Source organism: Trichechus manatus, unplaced genomic scaffold, assembly GCF_000243295.1.
Source record: "Trichechus manatus latirostris isolate Lorelei unplaced genomic scaffold, TriManLat1.0 scaffold00101, whole genome shotgun sequence".
In the NCBI taxonomy this organism is placed as follows: Eukaryota; Metazoa; Chordata; class Mammalia; order Sirenia; family Trichechidae; genus Trichechus; species Trichechus manatus.
The window spans coordinates 7,675,384-7,696,607 of NW_004444037.1; the positions used below are offsets into that span (position 1 = coordinate 7,675,384).

Consider the following 21,224-nt stretch of genomic DNA (forward strand, 5'->3'; position numbering starts at 1 on the left):
GATTCCTCTTCCTGACTCTGCTGCCCTTAAGCCAAAGTTCCATTTCAGCAATTTCACATGAGATGGAAAGCAGCAGCCAGATCAGTCAACTCCAATGACCCTCAAAGGAGTCCCTGACCCTCCTTTCCAGCAGCTACTGGGCAAGGCGAGCTGTTAATTGTTTTGTCATTACATAACACCAAAGAGCAAGATCCACTTGCTCCCAACTCGCCTGCCAGGCGTTGATGGAGTGAAGATGGGTGCCAGGGTGGAGACGGAAGCCTGCCTTGGCCCAGGAGCAGATGATCCAATAGGCGAGGTAAGCACCGTGCTTACCATCCCTGATAGGGATGTAAAATTGGTCACTACAGATTAGTAAGTAAGTCCGTGCTTATCTTGCTTTCAGGGTCATCCACCCCTGTCAAGGATTGTAAATGTGAAAAGAGGCTTTGACTCTGTAGGAAGGTGCTATGGGGTTGGGAGAGAGACAGATACCACCCATACCTAGAAGGACAGTCTTTGATATGGTGAAAAAATGTAAAATTGTTCACTACAAATTAGTAAGTAAGCACAAGTAAACCTGTGCTTACTTGCTTATTGAATAATCCGCTCCTGGACCTTGGGCACATCGCTTAATCTCTCTGGGCCTTAGTTCCTTGTCTGTAAAATGGGGATAATAACAGTACCTACTTCATCGGGCTACTGTGGGGATTGAATGAGTTCATACATGTGAAGAAGCACTCAGAGTTAATGCATGTGAAGTGCCTGGCCTGCAGTAAGTGCTATGTTGCATTTGCTGTTCTATTTTTAGGAGCTTGTGCCTCCTGCCAGATTGTGACTCTTGAGAAAAGGCCCACCTTGAGTATCTTTAAATCCCTGCGCATAGCAGTACTCAGCATTTGGTGCACACAGCCTAATTGCCAGGTGAACAAATGAATGAATAGAAGGGAATAGACCCACTCACCTCCCAACCAAGGAAGTCGCACGCAAGCATTTCCTCTTTAACTCTTGGTTTGCTCTTGCCAGAGACCTGAGTGCTGACTGCTCTTCTGTTGAGCTTGTGTGTGGGAAGCCATGTTTACAGGCTGTGATGTATTTTCCAGACCTCCTTTTTCTTCACTTTGAGTTCGACCTGTTGACCTCCTCAGTTTGGGGGGACATAGATTATTGCTCCTGAGGCAAGCTGTAGGGAGCCAGTGAAATTCAGTGCATGTACCAAAGGAAGAGAGGCCAGCAGGACCAGTCCCTGGCCACCCAGAACACAGAGGCAGAGCCCAAAACAACTCCAGCCCCTGGCTCTGCCGGGAGCATTTCAGAACCGCAGTCCCGTGGGCTGGGAGGGAGCAAGTGTTCAGCTCTGTGAGTGTGTGCCCAGGCCCCTCAAGCAGCCCTCCTGCTATAGGGAAATGGAATGTAGAGGTGACTCCCTGAAAGCAATCTTATCTATGTAAATGTATGCAGGCAGTGAGTGAAAGTTAAGAAAAAAGCCTGTGCTTCTCACACTGTCCCAATCAAACAAATCCTCTCTGCTTGCACAGGGAAGTCAAAGCTGCTGGATTTTGCCCTTCCTGGAGTCAAACCCTCATTTGCATCATACTAAAACTTGTGAAAATTACTTTCTTTACATTGCTTTGCCATGCTTCCGTATGTAAATCTGTGTTCTGAAATTACCACCTAGGAAGTTAATTGTCTCTGACAAGTTCACACTGAATTCAGAACGTCCAGAGGACTCTTTCATCCCCACCTGTTGCTGTTATCTATTGCTGTGTAACAAAAACCAAAAAAACAAATCTGTTGCCTTCGAGTTGATTCTGACTCATGGTGACCCCATGTGTTGCAGAGTAGAACTGCTCCATAGGGTTTTCTTGGCTGTAATCTTTATGGAAGCAGATCACCAGGCCTTTCTTGCATGGCCTGCTGGGTGGGTTCGAACCACCAACCTTTAGGTTAGTCCAAAAAAAAAACCACTGCCATCAAATCAATTCTGACACATAGCAACCCTATAGTAGAACTACCCCATAGGCTTTTCAAGGCTGTAAATCTTTATAGAAGCAGACTGCCACATCTTTCTCCCACGAAGCCGATGGCGGGTTCTAACCCCTGACCTTTTGGTTAGCAGCCGAGCACTTTAACCACTGTGCCACCAGGGCTCTTTAGTAGACGAGTGCAAACCATTTGTACCACCCTGGCACCTTGCTGTATAACAAGCCTCCCAAAAAGATTGGCTTTAAATACTGTTGATCTGCAGTCTGAGCAGAGCTCAGCAGGGAAAGGTTCACTTCCAAGATGGCTGGCTCACCTGGTTAGCAAGCTGATGCTGACTCTCAGTGGTAGCTCAGCCAGGGCTGTGGGCTGGGGACCGCAGTTCCTCTCCACATAAGCCTCTCCATGTGGTCTGAGTGTCCTCACAGTATGGTGGCTGTGTTCCAAGGGCAAGCATCCTAAAAGAGCCAGGTAGAAGCCATAATGAAATTTAGCCTCAGAAGTTACATAGCATCACTTCCATTTGTACGTTGTTTGTCTAAGCAGTCACGAATGCCTACCCAGGCTCAAGAGGAGGAGACATACACTTTTCCTCTGGAGAGGGGAGCAAGAGCATGTGGGCCAGGAAATATTGTTGCGGACATTTTTGGAAAATACCATCTGCACACCTAAATATATGTTTGGCTGTCCAGCCTGGCAAGAGCAGAGTGTTCGGCTGAACCTAACAGTTTTCCCTCCAGTCAAAAGGACAGAAAATCTAACTCTGCTCCTGACTTCCATGGTGGTGCAAATGGTTACACACTTGACTACTGGCACCACCCAGAGGCTCCTCAGAGGGACAGGCCTAGCAATCTGTTTCCGGTCACCACCATGAGTGCAACTCGTTTGCAACTAACAATAACAACCTGACTTGGTTTCAAAACAAGTGAGCCCAGAGAGGCTTTGATAATGAAAAGCCTGGCCTAATGTTTACCTATAATCTTTTTTTTTTCTTTAAATTGTGCTTTAGGTGAAAGTTTACAGAGCAATTAGTTTCTCATTAAAAAATTAATACAGAAATTTTTGTGTGACATTGGTTGCCAACCCCACAATGTGTCAACACTCTCCTCTTCTCCACCCCCATTTCCATTCATCCAGTTTTCCTGTCCCTTTCTGTCTTCTCGTCTTTGCTTTTGGGCTGGTGTTCCCATTTAGTCTTCTATATATGATTGAACTACGAAGCACATTCCTCAACTCACGTATGTTATTGTTTGTTTTATACACCCGTCTTTGGCTGAGGGGTAAACTTCAGGAGTGACTTCAGTTCTGAGTTAAAAGGGTGTCTGGGGGGCCCTACTCTCTGGGTTTCTCCAGACTCTGCCAGACTAGTAGGTCTGGTCTTTTTTTGTGAATTTGAATTTTGTTCTGCATTTTTCTCCGACTGTGTCCGGGAATATAATCTTTAAAAAAAAACTTCCTGGGTGATAAAAAACAGCTGGCGGACTTTACTCTCCCAGCCTTCTTCCATTTGATCGCTGTAAGATAAACCAGACAAACTGCAGAGAAGAGCAAGTATGGCCACTAGATCGTTCTTCCTGCAATTCTAAGAAAGTGTTTCAAGTCAACTTGATGTACTTCTCAACCAGAGAGGATAGACTTGTGGTTAGCCACATGGAGCTGTCAGCTTCAAAGGGCAACATCCTGGGGGTGGTCCATCATACTGTTGAGAAACAACATTGGCAGAACCTGACATCTTAAAACAACCAAGTCTTCTCTCCAAAATGCTTGTGCATGGAGCACCTTGAGTTCCTTAGAGAAAAAGCTTGATAGTGATCTAATAATAAATAAATCAAAACATACCTTACCCCCTCCCACTTCAGTGTTAATTTAATTTAAAACTAGCATGTCTAATAGGCAGCACTTTTAAAGTGCGTTTCTGGAATTTGTGGTTTGGATTTCAGTCCCCTGAAAATAATATATTTTATATGTGCTCCATGTGTTTGGACCCCAACTTGTTTTGACGAAAGGACATGATTTGTCAAGATGTTTTCTCTGCTGGAACTGCCATGAGGAGGCTGGGTTTTATCTAATGAAACAGCATGAAGCCCTTTTACCTCCTTTTGTGTGTGCTTTTTAAGAACCCTTTTTTGTTTGTTTATTTCAAGTGCATGCCAACTCTTATGCCATGCTTAACTGGCAAAAATAAAAGATTTATGAAAAAGACTCAAAGAAGATACAGTGCTTGCCTCTGGGCTGTTTATTTGAGTTGAAATGAGAGCTCCTTTGCCTTAAGAGGCAACATAAAAAGTCCCACAAGCAGAGGTGGAACAACTGCTCAGGCAGGTCTTGAAAAGCCAGTGATGGTAAGGGGGTAGTAGTTGAAACTCTTTCAGTTGCAATTAAGATGCTAACAAATTGAGCTACCTTAACCAAGGAAAGAGGAAATCATGATGAGGACCCAGAGGTGTCTCAGGGACTCCAAGGGCAGCAATGCTGTTGGTCTCAGGAAGAATGGAAGTAAGAATGGGAAAGCTGCCGGGAAAGCAGGTCTTTGAGACTCGCTGTACCCTGTGGAGGAGTCCTGGCTGACGCAAATGGTTAAGCATTCAACTAGTAACCAAAAGGTTGGTGGTTCACATCTACCCAGAGATGCCTCAGAAGAAAAGCCTGACAACATTCTTCTGAAAGATCACAGCTATTGAAAACCCTATGGAGCGCCGTTCTACTCTGACCCACATGGGGTCACCATGAATTGGAATCAACTTGCCTTGCCGGCAACTGGGTTTTTTTCTACCCTGTGGAAAATACCAACAACAGTGTCCAACTTATTATAGGTGCTCAGTAAATATTCATTGAATAAATGGCTGCATAGTTATGCCACAAGTTTTGGTTCTCTTTAGGAGCCCAGCTTCTACTGAACCTCATCTATCTTAGGCCAATGCTTGGTTGCCAGGAAAGGGTCTCTAGTTGGCCCAGCCTGGGTCAGGGGCCCATTCCCGAAACAGTCGACTGTGGTTGAGGGGCAGGATCACGCTGTAACAACATGGCTGCCCAGAGCCCACCCCTATGACCATGTGAATGAGAAGACCGTTGGCTTGTAGGTTAGACAGACGTCTGCAGAGGCAGCTACAGCAGGGGTGAGAGATTCTCGGGGATGAAGGGCAAAAACAATAGGCTTCAGGTGAAATTCAACTTCAGAACTGGTTTTTTAGTCAGGATTCTCTAGAGAAATAGAACCAGTAAGAGATGTATGCATATAGATATATCTCTATATAGAGCTAAAGAGAGAGAGAGATTTACTTCAAAGAATTGGCTCACACTACTGTGGGGAGTGCTAACAGGGACTGCCAAGTGTAAGATCCATAGGTCAGGCAACAGACTGAAGACTCCTGCAGGCTTGAATCCCAAAATCTGTAGGTCAGATGACAAGAAGAGTAAAGAGTAAGAGTGTTCTGGCAAAATATCTTTTTATAGTCTGGAGACAGAACACACCCTATCAAAACTCTCTTTTTGTTCTTAAGGCCTTCAACTTATTGATTGAGGCCCGCTCACATTGTGGAAGGTAGTCATCTTTACTTGAGGCCAACTGTTTTAATTATATGTAATTATTATATAACAACAACTGTTGTTGCGTTATTAAGTGCCATTGAGTCAATTCCGATTCATAGTGACACCATGTGACAGAGTAGAACCGCCCCATAGGATTTTCTAAGCTGTAATCTTTATGGGAGCTGATTGTCAGGTCTTTTCTCCCATGGAGCGACTTTCCATTAGCACCCAAGTGCTTAACCATTGCTCCACCAGGGCTCCTTATAACAACAACTAGACTAGTGCTTTTCCAAACAACTGGGCACCATAGCCTAGCCAAGTTGACACATAAAATTAACAATCACACTTGGTGTATGAGAGATGGAAATGAACTTGGAGGTCTTTTGGTCCAGCCCCTCATTGTTCACAGAAGAAAAATGAGACTCAGAAAGTGAACTCTTTGCCTTGAGCCATTATCCTTAATGGTATTTCTGACAAGAGGAAAACATCTCAGGATTTAGAGTTTGTTGATTAAATCAGTACAAGCCCTAGAATCCCTGTTGCCAATACTATTTATAACCATTGTTTGTATTTTCTTCTTTTTGATTATGTTCCATCCTATAAAGTAGGACTTTGATTTTTCTCTAACATTAGCTAAATATGATTCATGAGTTCTAGTGAGGTGGATTTTGGTAGGGAATCATTAAACAAAGACTTGATTTTCACAGTCTATGTAATTTGTCTGCCAGTGAGCAATTATTGAGGGATTGTTTTGCATGCTAGCCACTGTTGTGGGTAAGGGAGATACAGAAACAAATTAAATACCTTACCTTCCATTGCATAGCTGACATTGTGTGGCTTACAGTTTACTAGGGAGATGGACCAAAAAAATTGAGAAGTACGGGGAGGAGGAGTAGCTCATTCATTCTCAGGGAGACTGAGAAAGCTTCCCAGAGGAGGCAATTTCATCAGACGAGTAGAAGTTAGGAACAAAGGGATGAAATGCCAGGACGCATTCAGGTGATTACCAGTAGTTCCCAAATGGCTATAACTAAGGATGGTGTCTTAGTAATCTAGTGCTGCTGTAACAGAAATACCAAAAGTGGATGGCTTTAACAAAGAGAAATTTATTTTCTCACAGCCTAATAGGCTACAAGTCCAAATTTAGGGCATCAGCTCCAGAGGAAGTCTTTCCCTCTCTGTTGACTCTGGAGGAAGGTCCTTCTCATCAATCTTCCCTTGGTCTGGGAGCTTCTCAGGACAGGAACCTCCAGTCCAAAGACGTGCTTTGCTCCCAGCACTGATTTATTGGTGGCATGAGGTACCCCTGTCTCTCTGCTTGCTTCTCTCTTTTATATCTCAAAAGAGATTGGTCCAAGACACAATCCAATCTTGTAGATTGAATCCTGCCTCATTAACATAACTGCTAACTATCCCACATCATTAACATCATACACGTAGGATTTACAACACATAGGAAAATCACTTCAGATGACAAAATGGTGGGCAATCACACAATACTGGGAATCAGGGCCTAGCCAAACTGATACACGTATTTTTTGGGGCTACAATTCAATCCATGACAGGTGGCATGTAGAGTGGAAGAATGTGATGACCAAGAGATAAGCAGAGGCTAGATCACAAAGGGAGTCCCTGGGTGGTATAAATGGTTAAGGCACTCACCTGCTAATCAAAAGGTTGGTGATTCAAGTCCACACAGAGGCATCTCAGAACAAAGGCCTGGTGATCTATTTCCAAAAAAATCAGCCATTGAAAACCCTATGGAGCACAGTTCTACTCTGACACACATGGGGTTGCCATGACTTGGGATTGACTCAATGGCAACTTTTTTTTTTAAGATCGCAAAGGGCTGAAGGTTTGAAATTTGACCAAAAATAATGAGGCACCAATGAATGTTTTTTAGGATACATCATCAATTTACATTTTATAATGATCACCCTGCGGCAATGAGAGAGAGGAAAAGCAAGGGCCAGTCTGGCCTGAGGTTGGGAAGAGAAGTTGAGAAGATGAGAGTCTGAGCTCGGCTAGGGCAATGGGATGCTTTGGTGGGGTCCACAGGACTGGGTATTGATGGGATATGGAAGTAAATGACAAGAAGTTGTGTAGGATCCCTCCCTTGGTCTGGATGACTGGATAGGTAGTGCTGACATTCTCTCTGGTTGGGAAGCAGGAATGGAGAGGAAGATAACTTCCATTTTAGATTTGTTGTGTTTAGGGGCCCATGAGACAGCTTTGAACCTCAGCAGAGCCTGGGCCAGCAGTAACCATCTGGGGCCACTGGCATGTGGAGGCATTGAACCATGGTCAGGGTTGGGTCACCCAGGAATGGTGTTGGGGAGAAGAGCGGGGGCCATCAGCCAGAACAGTCAAGAACACAAGCATGTAATGGAACACAAGCATGTAATGGAGCAAGTCAAGCAGAAAAACCTTCTAAGGAGAGTACAGGGAAGAAACAGAAAAACTAAAAGGACTTTGAAAGCAGAGCAGTTGGAGCGAAGCTTCAAGAAAGGGGAAGCCATCAACTGCTGTAAATGTGGCAGGGAAATCAAGCTAAACAACAGAGTGGCTCTGGCAACGTGGGAACCTCGGCAGTGTGCAATAAGTAAGTCCTACGAGGAACCTGGTAATTGGCTGATGTTTCTAAAGAGCTAAATGTGCAGAATTTTAATAAAAATGCTTTCAGTTTCAAGAATGTGTTTATAAATGAGGGTATATGGAATTGCAAGGTAGAACAGTCACAACTCTGCGGTGAGATTGGCTTGGATTTTAATCTCAACACTATAGCTTATTAATGAGGTGACTTTGGTCAAATTACTTTAATCTCATTTAGCCTCAGTTTCTTTACCTATAAAATGGGGCTTCTACTTGCTTCATGAATGCTAAGGATTGCATAAAATAATGCTTGCCCCTCCCCTGCTTTATTTTTCGCCATAGCACTTACTACCTTCTAATATACTATACAGTTTACTTACTTTATTTATTGTCATTCTCCCTGAACTAAAAGTTCTGTGAGAGCAGAAATTCTTTTTTATTTAGTTCACTACTAAATCCATGATGCCTAGAGCAGTGACTTGCCCATAGTGGTTGCTCAATAAGCATTTTTTGAATTAATTAATTAAGGAAAAGCACACTGCTAGTCAGGAAGTAGAGTCCCTGTACGGCGCAAAGGGCTAAGTGCTCGACTGCTAGCCGAAAAGTTGGTGGTTCGAACTCACCCAGAGGTGCCTCGGAAGACAGCCCTGGTGATCTGCTTCCAAAAAGTCACAGCCTTGAAAACGCTATGGAGCACATTTCTACTCTGTACGTATGGGGTCGTCATGAGTCAGAATCTACTCAACAGCAACTAACAACAATAGCAACAGACGGAAAGGCAGTGATGGTGCTGTTACTAATCCCTGTTGGGAGAAAAACATTACCGGGCTCACCTTCAAAGTCAGAATGGTTGTCTCCAGGGCCCAGTGTCCTTTATGGTCAAAGCTCCTGTTAAACTTTCTCCCTTCTATAAGGCCCTGCCCATTTTTGGAGAAGGGGGGACCTGGACCTGGCCTATTCTAGGGGCAAGTGAGTCATAGATGAAGGGAAGCTGAGTGAAGGAGCGCTGGTGGAGGAAGATTCGGCAGCAGAAGGACTCCCAAACTCCCAGAGAGCTCCAGAGAAGCCAGAACAGGAGGAACCCTCCTCTGGACAACCCCAGAGACAGAAGCCATTCAGGACGTGAAAGAGCCCTCTCAGGGCCCTACGCCTGCAGAGAGGGTCTCAGCAGCCTGTGCTTCAGAGGCTAGGGGGAGAAATGATGGACGGAAACAACCTTCTCTGACCAGAACTGGTGTCTTCAAATCATGGCCAGGGAAAGCCTAGAAAATGAAAGAAAGAGTAGTGATTCTAAGTTGCTTTATTAATCTGTGTGTTGGCTATGGCGGTAATGGTGCTTAAATCTTTCATCTTCAAAGTGCCTTACAACATGAACTAGCATACAAGCAGGGCTCAGCCACGTGTGCCTCATTAGAAGGAATGTGTTATTCTGATGGAAAAGACTGAAAGAACTCCACTTTCCGCTTCCCAATCGCATTCTGACTTGACGTGTGCTAAATGAAAATTCTGGTATCGAAACATAAATCTAAACAGAAACCAAAATAACAAATACCAGCATGCATTAATTGGCCCCATTTACTTGTACCAAAACCAACATTCCTTTTACCCCTTAGCCCTAGGGTATTTTTCTTTGTTGTTGTTGTTCATTTCTCTTTTTCCCTTTTCATCTTTCAATACATCCTTCCAAGATTCTCGCAACACGCTTCAGAGGCCAGACTCTCTTATGGGAAGCGTATGTCCTTGGAAACGTACTGTACCATGTTGAAATCGTGGAGCCAGTTGTATTTCTGTCCCAGGATTAAGTGAGAATCAGTAATTGTTCGCAGGGCTGGAAGGAACGTCTGGGTTAGTTATTCAGCCAGGAAGAACGACACGTAAAGCAAAGAGAGAGTTTCTAAAAGATCTCTAAGAAAAGAAGGGTATCTACTGTTAACCTGTGGCTCTGACTCTTTCCTTTATTTATTTATTTTATTTACACAACACTCATTGAGAGTTTACCATGTGCTAAGTACTATGCTCAATGCTGAAAATACCAGGATAAATGCAATCAGTCCCTACCCTTACAGCTTACAGTCTAGAAAGGGGACAGGGTAGCAGCCCATTTTGACAAGGCCGAGACAGAAGTATCTGTCAGATTCGGGTCATGGGCAGGATTAGAGGTCTGGTTAGAGAGAACTTTCCATAGGAGAGGATGCTTTTGAGAAAGAGTAGGAGTGAGGAAGAATCCCTAGTGGCACAGCAGTTAAGTGCTCGGCTGCTAACCAAAAGGTCAGCTGTTCGAATCCACCAGCTGCTCCACGGGAGAAAGATGTGGCAGTCAGATTCCGAAAAGACTACAGCAGTTCTACTCTGTCCTATAGATTTACCGTGAATCAGAATCTATTCAATGGCAACGGGTTTGGTTTTTGTTTTTTTGTTTTTGGTTTTTAGGCATGAGGGAGGAGACCTGGTGGCACAATGGTTAAGCGCTTGGCTGCCATCTGAAAGGTTGGTGGTTCAAACCCACCCAGCGGCTCCATGGGAGAAAGACATAGTGATCTACGCCTCTAAAGATTATAAGTTAGAAAACCTTTCTTTGCCTCTTCACATGGGATGATTATGAGTTGAAATTGACTCAACAGCACCTACCAACAACATGAGAAGTGATGGAGGCAAAGGAGGGAGGGGAAAGTACCTTACACAGAGGAAACTATATATGTTACGTAAAACAATATGACGCAGGTGATACTCAAACTGTTTAATTACTGGAATGGTCCAGGCACTGCCCAATAGAGCAGATGGAGGCCAAAACCCACACTGCTGTGGCCCCAACTAGGGCTTATGGGCTTCTGATCTTTCCTACTGATATGGAAAAATCTCCAGGGTATATAGTTAAGTGAAAAAAACAAGGTGCAATGTAGAGTGTAGAAGTCAAGATGGTAGTTACCCTTGGGGTGGTAGGAACTGGACCTGGGGTCGGTGGGTGCCTTAGTCATCTAGTGCTGCTATAGCAGAAATACCACAAGTGGATGGCTTTAACAAAGAGAAGTTTATTTCCTTACAGTAAAGTAGGCTAAAAGCCCAAATTCAGGGCATCAGCTCCAGGGAAAGGCTTTCTCTCTCTGTTGGCCTTCTTCTCATCAGTGTTCACTCGGACTAGGAGCTTCTCTGCGCAGGGACCCCAGGTCCAAATATGCGCTCTGCTCCTGGCACTGCTTTCTTGGTGGTATGAGGTCCCCCTGTCTCTCTACTCACTTCTCTCTTTTATATCTCAAGAGATTGCCTCAGGACACAATCGAATCTTATAGATTGACTCCTGCATCACTAACACAACTGCCACCCATCCTCCCTCATTAACATCACAGAGGCAGGATTTACAACATATAGGAAAATCACATAATACTGGGAATCATGGCCCAGCCAAATTGATACACACATTTTTGGGGGGACATAAATTCAATCCATGACAGTGGGGGAGAGGGTCTCCAGGGCGTTGGTTTTCTATTTCTTGATCTGGGTGATGGCCACACAAGTGTGTTTACTTCATGAACATGAATCAAGCTGTATACTCATAATAAATGTGTTTTTCAGTGCATATGTTATACTTCAATAAAACATTCAAAAAACAGTATGATGCATAAGCAGGGCACAAGTCATTGTGGATGACTCCAGCAAATAATGTCTGCAGTAGATGAAAACAGAGACATACACCAAAGCCACATTATAAAAGCCTTATATACTGAATTCAGGGGTTTGAATTTTATCCTCAGAGCTATGAGAACCTATGGAGAGAATCTGAGAATGAGATAGAGCTGAGAGATGTTTAAGAATGTGGCCTCTGGAGTTTAGCCCCTGGCTCCCTGATTTAGTTATTGTGTATAAACTTCATTCTCTTCATCTGCAAAATACACTAATAATTCTGTTTACCTCCTAGGGATATTTTAAGAACTAAATAAGATAATACACAAAAATATTTAGTATGTTGTTGTGTGCTGTTGGGTGGATTCCAGCTCATAGTGACCCTATATAGGGCTTGCTATATTCAATAATAAATATTTGCATTTTAGAACTCAGGCAGGAATGAGGAGAATGAATGGGGGAATGGCCAGACCAGGAACAAATTAGAAAGCTGTGGAAGTGATCTTGGGGCAGTGGTGGCCCAGTGGCAGAATTCTCGTCTTCTGTATGGGAGACTTGGATTCGATTCCCAGCCAATGCACCTCATGCACAGCCACCACCTGTCTGTCAGCGGAGGCTTACATGTTACTATGATGCTGAACAGGTTTCAGCAGAACTTCCAGACTAAGACAGACTAGAGAGAAAAGCCTGATCTACTTCCAAAAATCAGTCCATGAAAACCTTATGGATCACAAGGGTCCGATCTGAAACCAACCATGGGGCAGGACCAGGCAGTGTTCTATTCCGTTTCATTGGGAAAAGTAAAGAAGTAATGAGAGCCTTAGGTAAGGACAGTAGGAAGCAAAGGGATCTCAATAAATCTGAGGAGGTAGTATCATGGACTTGATATGGGAGATGAAAAAGACAGCAAAGTTTAAGATGATTCCCAGGTGTCTGACTCAGGTGACTGGGAAAGTAGTGATACGGTTAGAAATTCAAGAGCTGGAACAGACTTAGCGGGAAAATCATGCGTCAAATTTGAGACCTGCTGAGTTTGGGGATCCTGGGAACATCCAGGTGGTGATGTCCATAGACACTCAGTAGAAATGTTTGAGCTAAAGGCATAGATTTGGGAAGACTAATAAAAGATTGCTGAAGGCATGGGAGTGGATGAGGTCCTCCTGGAATGGTGTGCTGAGTGAGAAGAGCAAGGGGCCAAGGATGGAACCCTCAATAACACTGACTGTATTAGTTTCCTAGGGCTACTGTAACAAAGTGCCACAAACTGGGTGGCTTAAAACAACAGAAATTTATTCTTCCACAGTTCTGGAGGCTTAAAGTTCGAAATTAAGATGTGAGCAAACCCTAGGGGAAGAATCCTTCTTTGCCTCTTCCGATGTCTGGTAGCTGCAGGCATTCTTTGGCTTGTGGCACGATAAGTCCAGTCTCTGCCTCCATCTTCACACGGTTGTCTTCCCTCTGTCTCTCTGTGTCTCATCTCCTTTTCTTATAAGAACACCAATCATATTGGATTAAGGCCCACCCTACTCCAATATGATCTCCTGTTAACTGAAAAAGTATGTCGGCAAAGATGCTATTTCCAAATAAGGTCACATTCACAATTCCTGGGAGTTAGGACTTGAACGTATATTTTGAGGGGACACAATTCAACCCATAATACCAATATTTGAAAGGGAAGATCAAGAAACGGAACCTATGAAGAAATCTGAGAAGAAACAATTGAAGGAAACCAATTGGAAACCAAAGAAAAAAATTCAAGAGAGTGCATTTGATAAAGCCAAAGAGGTGGAGGGTTTTAAGAAAGGTGTCATCAACTGTGATAAATGCCACAGAAACATCCAGTTAGATGAAGCCGTTGGTGACTTCAGTGAGAGCAATTCCAGTGGGCTAGTAGGACAAAAGCAGGATTGCCATGGGTGTGGGTACATGGGCTGGATGAAAGCAGTCAACAAATATAGATTTCTGTTAGCAGTCAAGGGGAAGGGAGGAAAGACAGGACAGGTTGCTAGAGGGGGATAAGGAGTCAAGAGTCTTTCCCTAAAGACAGACGAGCTCTGTAACTTTTTCCAGTATTCACCACCACTCACTCTGAAGTTTAGGTTTTTCTTTCTTTCTTTTCCATTGTGAATTTCTTCTCTAGAGGTCAATGAGTAACTTGTGTAACTTGGAACACATAATATATTAGCATTTTAAGTATTTTTAAAATAAGATGTTGCGGCATGGGTATATTCAGGCAAGGAAGCAGGAAGAACCCAGTTGAGAAAGGAGTCAGGACAGGGCTAGGAGCAAAGAATAGGGACTTCCTCTTGCCCTGCTGCTCCTTGGCACTGTCTGTGCCCCGCAAGGGGCTTGTACATTGGTGTGAGTGAGTGGATACTCACGCCTCTGTCCACCTTCTCCTTGCTGGAGTTAAAGCCTGTTCTTCCCACCGTCTGGTTTCAGCGGCCATGCAGACGGCTGGGAGCATCCTTCCTATAACAATTCCACATGCTCTCTGCTGGCTGGGTCTCCGGCCTGCTCCATCCCGCTGTGAATGCTGGCCTCCATGATTTTCCTTACACTATTTCTCTCACCCACTCTTCCCCAAACCAACTCTGCCTTCCACATATGACTCAAAACACACTCTCATCAGGAACCCCACATGTCCCTTCAATTATTCACCAAGTGTACGTATTGGTTATTTTGCATTTCCGAGTCATATAATAAGATTGGTCAAGTGAGTCCACAAACCACTAATATATCCAATCCCTAATAAGTCATAATCTAATTGCTACATTGGTGAAATCATAAGAAGCCAGGAGGAATTCTCCACAGCACCTAGTTTAGTTTTCCACACAGTGTAGAGCCTCAGTTAAGGCTGGTTTGAAGAAGGTAAGCTCCTTGAGGGTAGCCCTGGTCTGCTTCATCTTTTTACACCCCTCCCACCCCACTCCATACACACTCACACTTACCTAGAGCTTTGATTATTCATTAATTCCAGAGCCATTTTTGAATGCCAGAAACTGTGCTTGGTAAGCTGGGAACTCAGCAGTGGACCAGGCAGAGGAGATCCCTGCCCTCATGGAGTTTATGTTCTAGTAGAGGAGATGACCAGCAAGGAAAAACAAAGACACACAATTGCCACAGGGTGTGAAAATAAACAGGGCAATGCAACAAAGTGGTGGGGGGGGGGAGGGGGAGCTGGCACATTCACACTGAGACTTGAAGAATGATAAGGAAGAAGTAAGTTGCCCCCTCAGCCTTCTCTTCCTACTAAATAGCTCCCACCCTTTTTTCTTTCAATAGAATCTTTGTTTAAAGGGATATAATAAGGTGACCGAATCCCTGGGTTTTGCAAATAGCTAATGTGCTTGGCTGCTACCCAAAAGTTTGGAGGTTCAAGTCCGCCCACAGGCACTCTGAAGAAAGGCCTGGTGATCTACATTCAAAAAATCAAGCACTGAAAACCCTATGGAGCATGGTTCTACTCTGACACACATGGCGTCGCCATGAGTCAGAATCAACTCCATGGCAACTGGGTTTTTTTTTAAGGTGACGTGTTAGGCATTTTTCTGGTCAAAGAGTCCACAAACCACTAATATATCTGATCCCTAATAAATCATAATCTCTCTAAGGTTTGCTTATCTCACCTGCATTATGGAGGTGGCAGTCCTAGGGACCCATGGAAGTATAATGAAGATTACCTGGTAAAAAAAGATGACTGGGTGGCACCCAGCTGCGTGGGGCCTGTACCAGTGCCGTCTGTCCGATGCTGCTGGCGGTTTGTTTTGCAGGTGAGCCGGCCTCATCCCAGCGACCACCCTATCCTGATCCTCTTCATGGTGGGCGGGATCACAGTGTCCGAAGCCAAAATGGTCAAAGACCTTGTGCTGTCCCTGAAGCCAGGAACCCAGGTACGGAGTCTTCGGCAATGCGATGGAGAGCCCTGAGGCAGGAGCAGGAGAGAGGGTTCCAAGTGCCCCTTCTGCCCTGTCTCCCCATCTCCATCCCGCTTCCTCCCCTCTGGCCCGTTCTCCTTCTGCTTGCCCCATGGTCAGCCATCCTCCTGGTGGCCAGTCCCAGCCCGACACTGCCTGGTGGAGTACTGACTCTTTTTAGTAAAGTTCATCGTAATAGGTTAAATTCTGTCACCAAGCAAATCTACCCTTCAGAGAAACTCTGTTATTTGCAAAATAAACTGCTTTCCAAATGGGTGGGAGTGGGGAGGCAATGCAGGGAGGGGAGAGATTCTCCTTTGGAAATTCTGTCCGGCCTCTGGACTTCATGGGCTAAGGTGCTATTATCCCCATTCCTGACTCCTTAAGGGCATATATTCCCTAGGGTCCAATCAACACTTAATTACTCAGGAGTTTTCACTGCTTTCCAGGCTCCAGATAATTGAGGGGTGACTGCCAGGGCCACCTTCCAACAGTGGCAGTTAGAGGGCAGGGCCAGAGAAAGAGTTTGGGAAGGGGCACTGTCAAGACAATGACTAGTCTGGTATCTGTCTCCTCTATAACCTCCTGCCCAGTCCTATCTCATTCCCCAGTAAGAAAACTGGCCCTATGGCCCAGTGGTTAAAAGCACAGACCTTTTGATTTGACATCGCTGAGTTCAAATCCTGCCTCTGCCTCTTACTAGCCAGTTGATCTGGGAGAAAAAAAGCGCTTTAACCTTCCTAAGCCTCAGTTTTCTCACTTGGAAATGGGGCTGAGGTGGCTGTGAACCACAAGTCACATAAGGTTTGAGGTGTGCTCCTTAGCACAGTGACTGGCACATAACCCTCAATAAAGGGTGGTGACAGTTATTTTATATATACTATATGTGACCACACGATGGAACTGGATGATGCTGAACAGGTTTCAGTAGAGCTTCCAGGCTAAGATGAACTAGGAAGAAAGGTCTGGCAATCTACTTCCAAAAATCAGTCAGTGAAAACCCTTGTGGATCACAATGGTCTGATCCGCAGCTGATCATGGGGATGGCGTAGGACTTGGTAGTGTTTTATTTTGTCATGCATAGGTTCGCCATGAGTTGGGGGCTGACTCGATGCCAGCTGACGACAACAACAACACAGTTATTATCAACTGTTCGTGAGCTGTCACTACCCCGCTCTGCAGGAGGGGCTGCAGGATCCCAAAGAGAGGCGTCAGGGAAAGAAAGGTCCCTGCCTCTGGCAGTTCCATTCTGGCTGGGGAAGCATATCCTGTAACTCAGTAAGACTTAAAATCCTTGCCTTAATGGGTTCCCCAAAAGCAGACCCTGACACAGAGACATGAGGGCACGTAGTTTACCTGGGAGGTGATCCCAAGAAGCAGAAGTGAGGGAATAGGGAAAGGAAGACTCCTTCGGGGCACCTTTCTACCTTAACCAGCTTTGCTGATGCCTCTCTTCTTGATTCATACATGGTAGTCTCGTGAAGGGAGAAAGCCAGAAAAGGCTGTGTTGTTGAGCTGGTGACAACTGTGGGCAACTGAGGCTCAGTCTCCTGAGGCCCTCTGAGGAGCTGGATATTATAGGCCTCAGAATTGTCCTGCAGAGGACAGGGAGTCTGGGACATCTTCCCATCGACTGTCATCCCTTCTAGGAGCATAATCTTCCCAGCACTTGGAAGCCACCCAGTTTTGTGCCACCTCTGCATGCAGCTACACAGAAAGCAAAGCAAAGAGATGCAAGGGTGTGTACTTCAGGTGGGACATTGGCAATGAGGGACCTGTCCTCCACAGGTACACAGGAATCAGGCAGGATTCCCGACAGCCTGGGGGGAGCGGGGGGTGGGGGTGGGGGTGCTGCGTTTGTCTCCCACCTCCACCTACTCCTGTGCTTGTCCACTCAGTCAGCCAAAGGATCACCCGTTCTCCCTTCTGTGACTTCTTCCCTGTTACTCCAGGCCCTTCTCACATCTCCTCTGGCATCCACAGTCCATACCATGCAATGCAGCACTGGACTGCTTGCTGTCTGGTTCATATGTGGTAGTCTAGTCTGCTCAACCAAACATGAATTCCTTGAAGACAAAGGCCGGGGCTCCCCAGGCCTGAGCACTGGGCAGGAGCTCAGTAAGCCTTGTGGTTTGATGGGTGGACTGACTGCAAGAGAACTGGCTGGGCAGGAGCAGTCAGTGTTGTTGGAACGGCTGGGCCAGCTGGTTCCCGGCTACCCCCAGCCATCCGGCCGAAGAATAAGATCTGAAAGTCTAAGAGCCACAGTATGTTCTTGAGCAGGAGAGTGGCCACTCATTGGCTGTGACCATTTCTGCTGTTTCTACCACCTGTCGCGTTCATAGCTGGTGAAATTTCTGATAAATTGGTCAATTCTGCCTCATTTCACACTCTGTCAGCAGTGTTAAGGGTCTCCTTAATGAGTGATTGCCTGTTTGAGCAAGACTTTTTTACCCAAAAACACACTCTTGCCACCCCTGAGCAAAATTCTTAGCTCTCCAGAAAAGGGATGCATTGTGACAACCTGACAGACATGTTAATCCCCGCTCTAAAAGGGGAAAATGCAGACGTTTTCGAAGCTGTGTGACCCGAGTTTGACAGCAGAGACCTGGAATCTGTACTGGCTTTGCTGTGATCTGACCCTGTGCTCAGTCATCTGCAGAAAGAGCTTCTCAAAGAATTGTGGGCTTACAGAGCAGCCTTGACTGCTACTTGTCCTTTGTGCAAAAACCTGCACTGAAGAGTTAACAGGCCCTAGGAAGCCTCCAAAAGCAGCAGAGAAAAAAAGAGGAGGAGTTATTTATCATAGTGCCCTTCATATCCGAGTTTTTGAAAGAAGGCGATGGATTACCTGCATGTTTGCTGAGTGCCACCTGCTGAGGCAAGTCTCCCTTTGTTAGACCTCCACAGACAAGCAGTTGCCCCGGCCCAGCAGCTAGCCCTCTGAGACATGACCAGCTTCCCACTATTAGAGTGTGGTGGAAATTAGGCCTTGCTGCTCCTGCTGTATGCTAAATGGAACTGTGCACTAGTTCCATGATCCACTTGGACTAAACTTCTGTTGGAGAACGTGTAAGCTGATTGAAGATCAGTGCTTCTGAACCTTTGCTCCAACAGACCATCAAAAACTTGGCAGGCAGCTGGGAGAATAACTTTGACTTGATTATCTATATAAACCCATTGTTGTCGAATCAGTTCTGACTCATGGCAACCCCGTGTGTTGCAGAATAGAACTACTCTTTGGGGTTTTCTTGGCTGCAGTATTTACAGAAGCAGATCACCAGGGCTTTCTTCCATAGCACTGCTGAGTGAGTTCAAACCACCAGTCTTTAGGTTGTTTTTGTTAGGTGTCATCGAGTCGGTTCCGATTTATAGCAACACCATTGTCTTAGTCATCAAGTGCTGCTCTAACAGAAATACCACAAGGGGATGGCTTTAACAAAGAGAAATTTATTTTCTCACAGTCTAGTAGGCTAGAAGTCCAAATTCAGGGCATCAGCTCCAGGGGAAGGCTTGCTCTGTTGGCTCTGGAGGAGGAACCTCGGGTCCAAAGGATGCCCTGTGTTCCCAGCGCTGCTTTCTTGGTTGTATGAGGTCCCCCTGTCTCTCTGCTTGCTTCGCTCTTTTATATCTCACGAGATTGCCTGAAGACACAATCCAATCTTGCAGATTGAGTCCTACCTCACTAACACAACTGCTGCTGGTCCGCCCTCATTAACATCACAGAGGCAGGATTTACAACATATAGTAAAATCACACAATACCAGGGATCATGGCTCAGCCAAATTGATACACACATTTTTGGGGGGACATAATTCAATCCATGACACCCATGCACAACAGAACGAAACACTGCCCGATTCTGTGCCATCCTCACAATCTTTGCTATGTTTGAGCCCATGTTGCAGCCACTGTGTCAGTCCATCTCGTTGAGGGTCTTCCTCTTTTCCACTGACCCTATAGTAACAACGACAAAAAAAAAAAAAACCACTGCATCGAGTCAATTCCGACTCATAGCGACCCTGTAGAACAGAGTAGAACCGCCCCATAGAGTTTCCAGGGCTGTAATCTTTACAGAAGCAGACTGCCACATCTTTCTCCGATGGAGCGGCTGGTGAGTTCAAATCACCGACCTTTCAGTTAGCAGCCAAGCACTTAACCACTGCACCACCAGGGCTCCTTTTTAGGTTAGTAATTGAGGGCAAACTCTTTGCACCACCCAGGGACCTTGATTATCTATATAAACAGCAATAATGTCATATGTCCACCACACATCTGTCAGTTTGTCATACTGTGGTGGTTTGTGTGTTGCTGTGATGCTGGAAGCTATGCCACTGGTATTTCAAATACCAGCAGAGTCACCCATGGTGGACAGGTTTCAGCAGAGCTTCCAGACTAAGACATACTAGGAAGAAAGGCTTGGCGATATACCTCTGAAAATTAGCCAATTAAAACCTACAGATCACAGCAAAATATTGTCCAATATAGTGCTGGAAGATGAGCCCCCTAGGTCGGAAGTCACTCAAAACACACAATAGCCACAATAAGGGACTCACACATACCAATGGTCATGAAGAAGGCGTAGGACCAGGCAGTGTTTCATTCCGTGAGTCAGAGCCGACTCGACAATAATAACAGCAACAACATCGTATCTAATACTTATATCCTGCCGTTAACATCCAGCCTATTGAACATCTCCAGTGATGAGGCTTTGCCTCCTCCCACTGCAGCCTACTTGAGTCTTGGAGGACTTCAACTGTTATGAATGCCTCCCCTAAATAAAGCCCGAATCTGCCTCCTTGTAGCTCTCACTCATTAGTGGTGGTTCTAGCTCTTAGGCCACACAGAATTTAAAAGCCAACAAACAAGGCTCATCCCTCTTCCATATGACAGTTCTGCAGGAGTATGAAGATAGCTCCCACATCCTGCTCCAGGTCTTCTCTTCTCCAAACTGAATATCTTCAGTGACTAAAACTGACCCCCTCATGACATGGATCAGATTCCCCTAACTGTTGTAGAGGCTTCTCTGTCCGTGTTGGGCTCCCTCTCTCATGCTCAACTGGAACTGAAAGCCATACCCTTGGTGTGGACTGATCAGTCCAGAGGAAATTGGAGCTACCTTCTCCTTCTCTTCCTCCTCCTCCTCCTCCATATCACGGCCTTCAAGGCCCAACATGATCTCCCCCCTGACTACCTTTAGGGCTTCTTTTCCTACCGTTCTTCTACTTGCTGACTCCCCTCCAGCCTCAAGAATTTTGCACATTTTTAACTATTGTATTCCCAGTGCTTCAAACAGTGTCTGGCACTTAGGAGGTGTTCATCAATATTTATTGAATATCAAATCCTGAATACTAGAAGCTTTACTTGTGTTATTGCGGCGTAAGATAAAACTAGCTCTTCGAGAAATCACACCAACCTATTGATTCACATTGAAATTATGGACAACTAAAACTTTAGACATGTCATCTGGAAAGACCAATTCCTAGAAAAAGACATAATGTTTGGTAAAGTAGAGGGTCAGCGAAAATGAGGGAAAACTTCAATGAGATGGACTGAGCTTATAACCATGACAATGGACTCAAACATTTTAAAAATCTTGAAGATGGT

General features: G+C 45.2%; 1 protein-coding gene across 1 annotated transcript in view; it reads left to right on the plus strand.

Annotated features, from left to right (window-relative positions):
* SCFD2 (sec1 family domain containing 2) overlaps positions 1 to 21,224 on the plus strand; it is a 547,542-nt gene that overhangs the window by 515,813 nt on the left and 10,505 nt on the right. Inside the window, exon 8 of the mRNA XM_004382903.3 lies at positions 15,474 to 15,593. Within this exon, the coding sequence (XP_004382960.1) occupies positions 15,474 to 15,593 (120 nt within the window). The remainder of the gene's footprint in view (positions 1 to 15,473; positions 15,594 to 21,224) is intronic.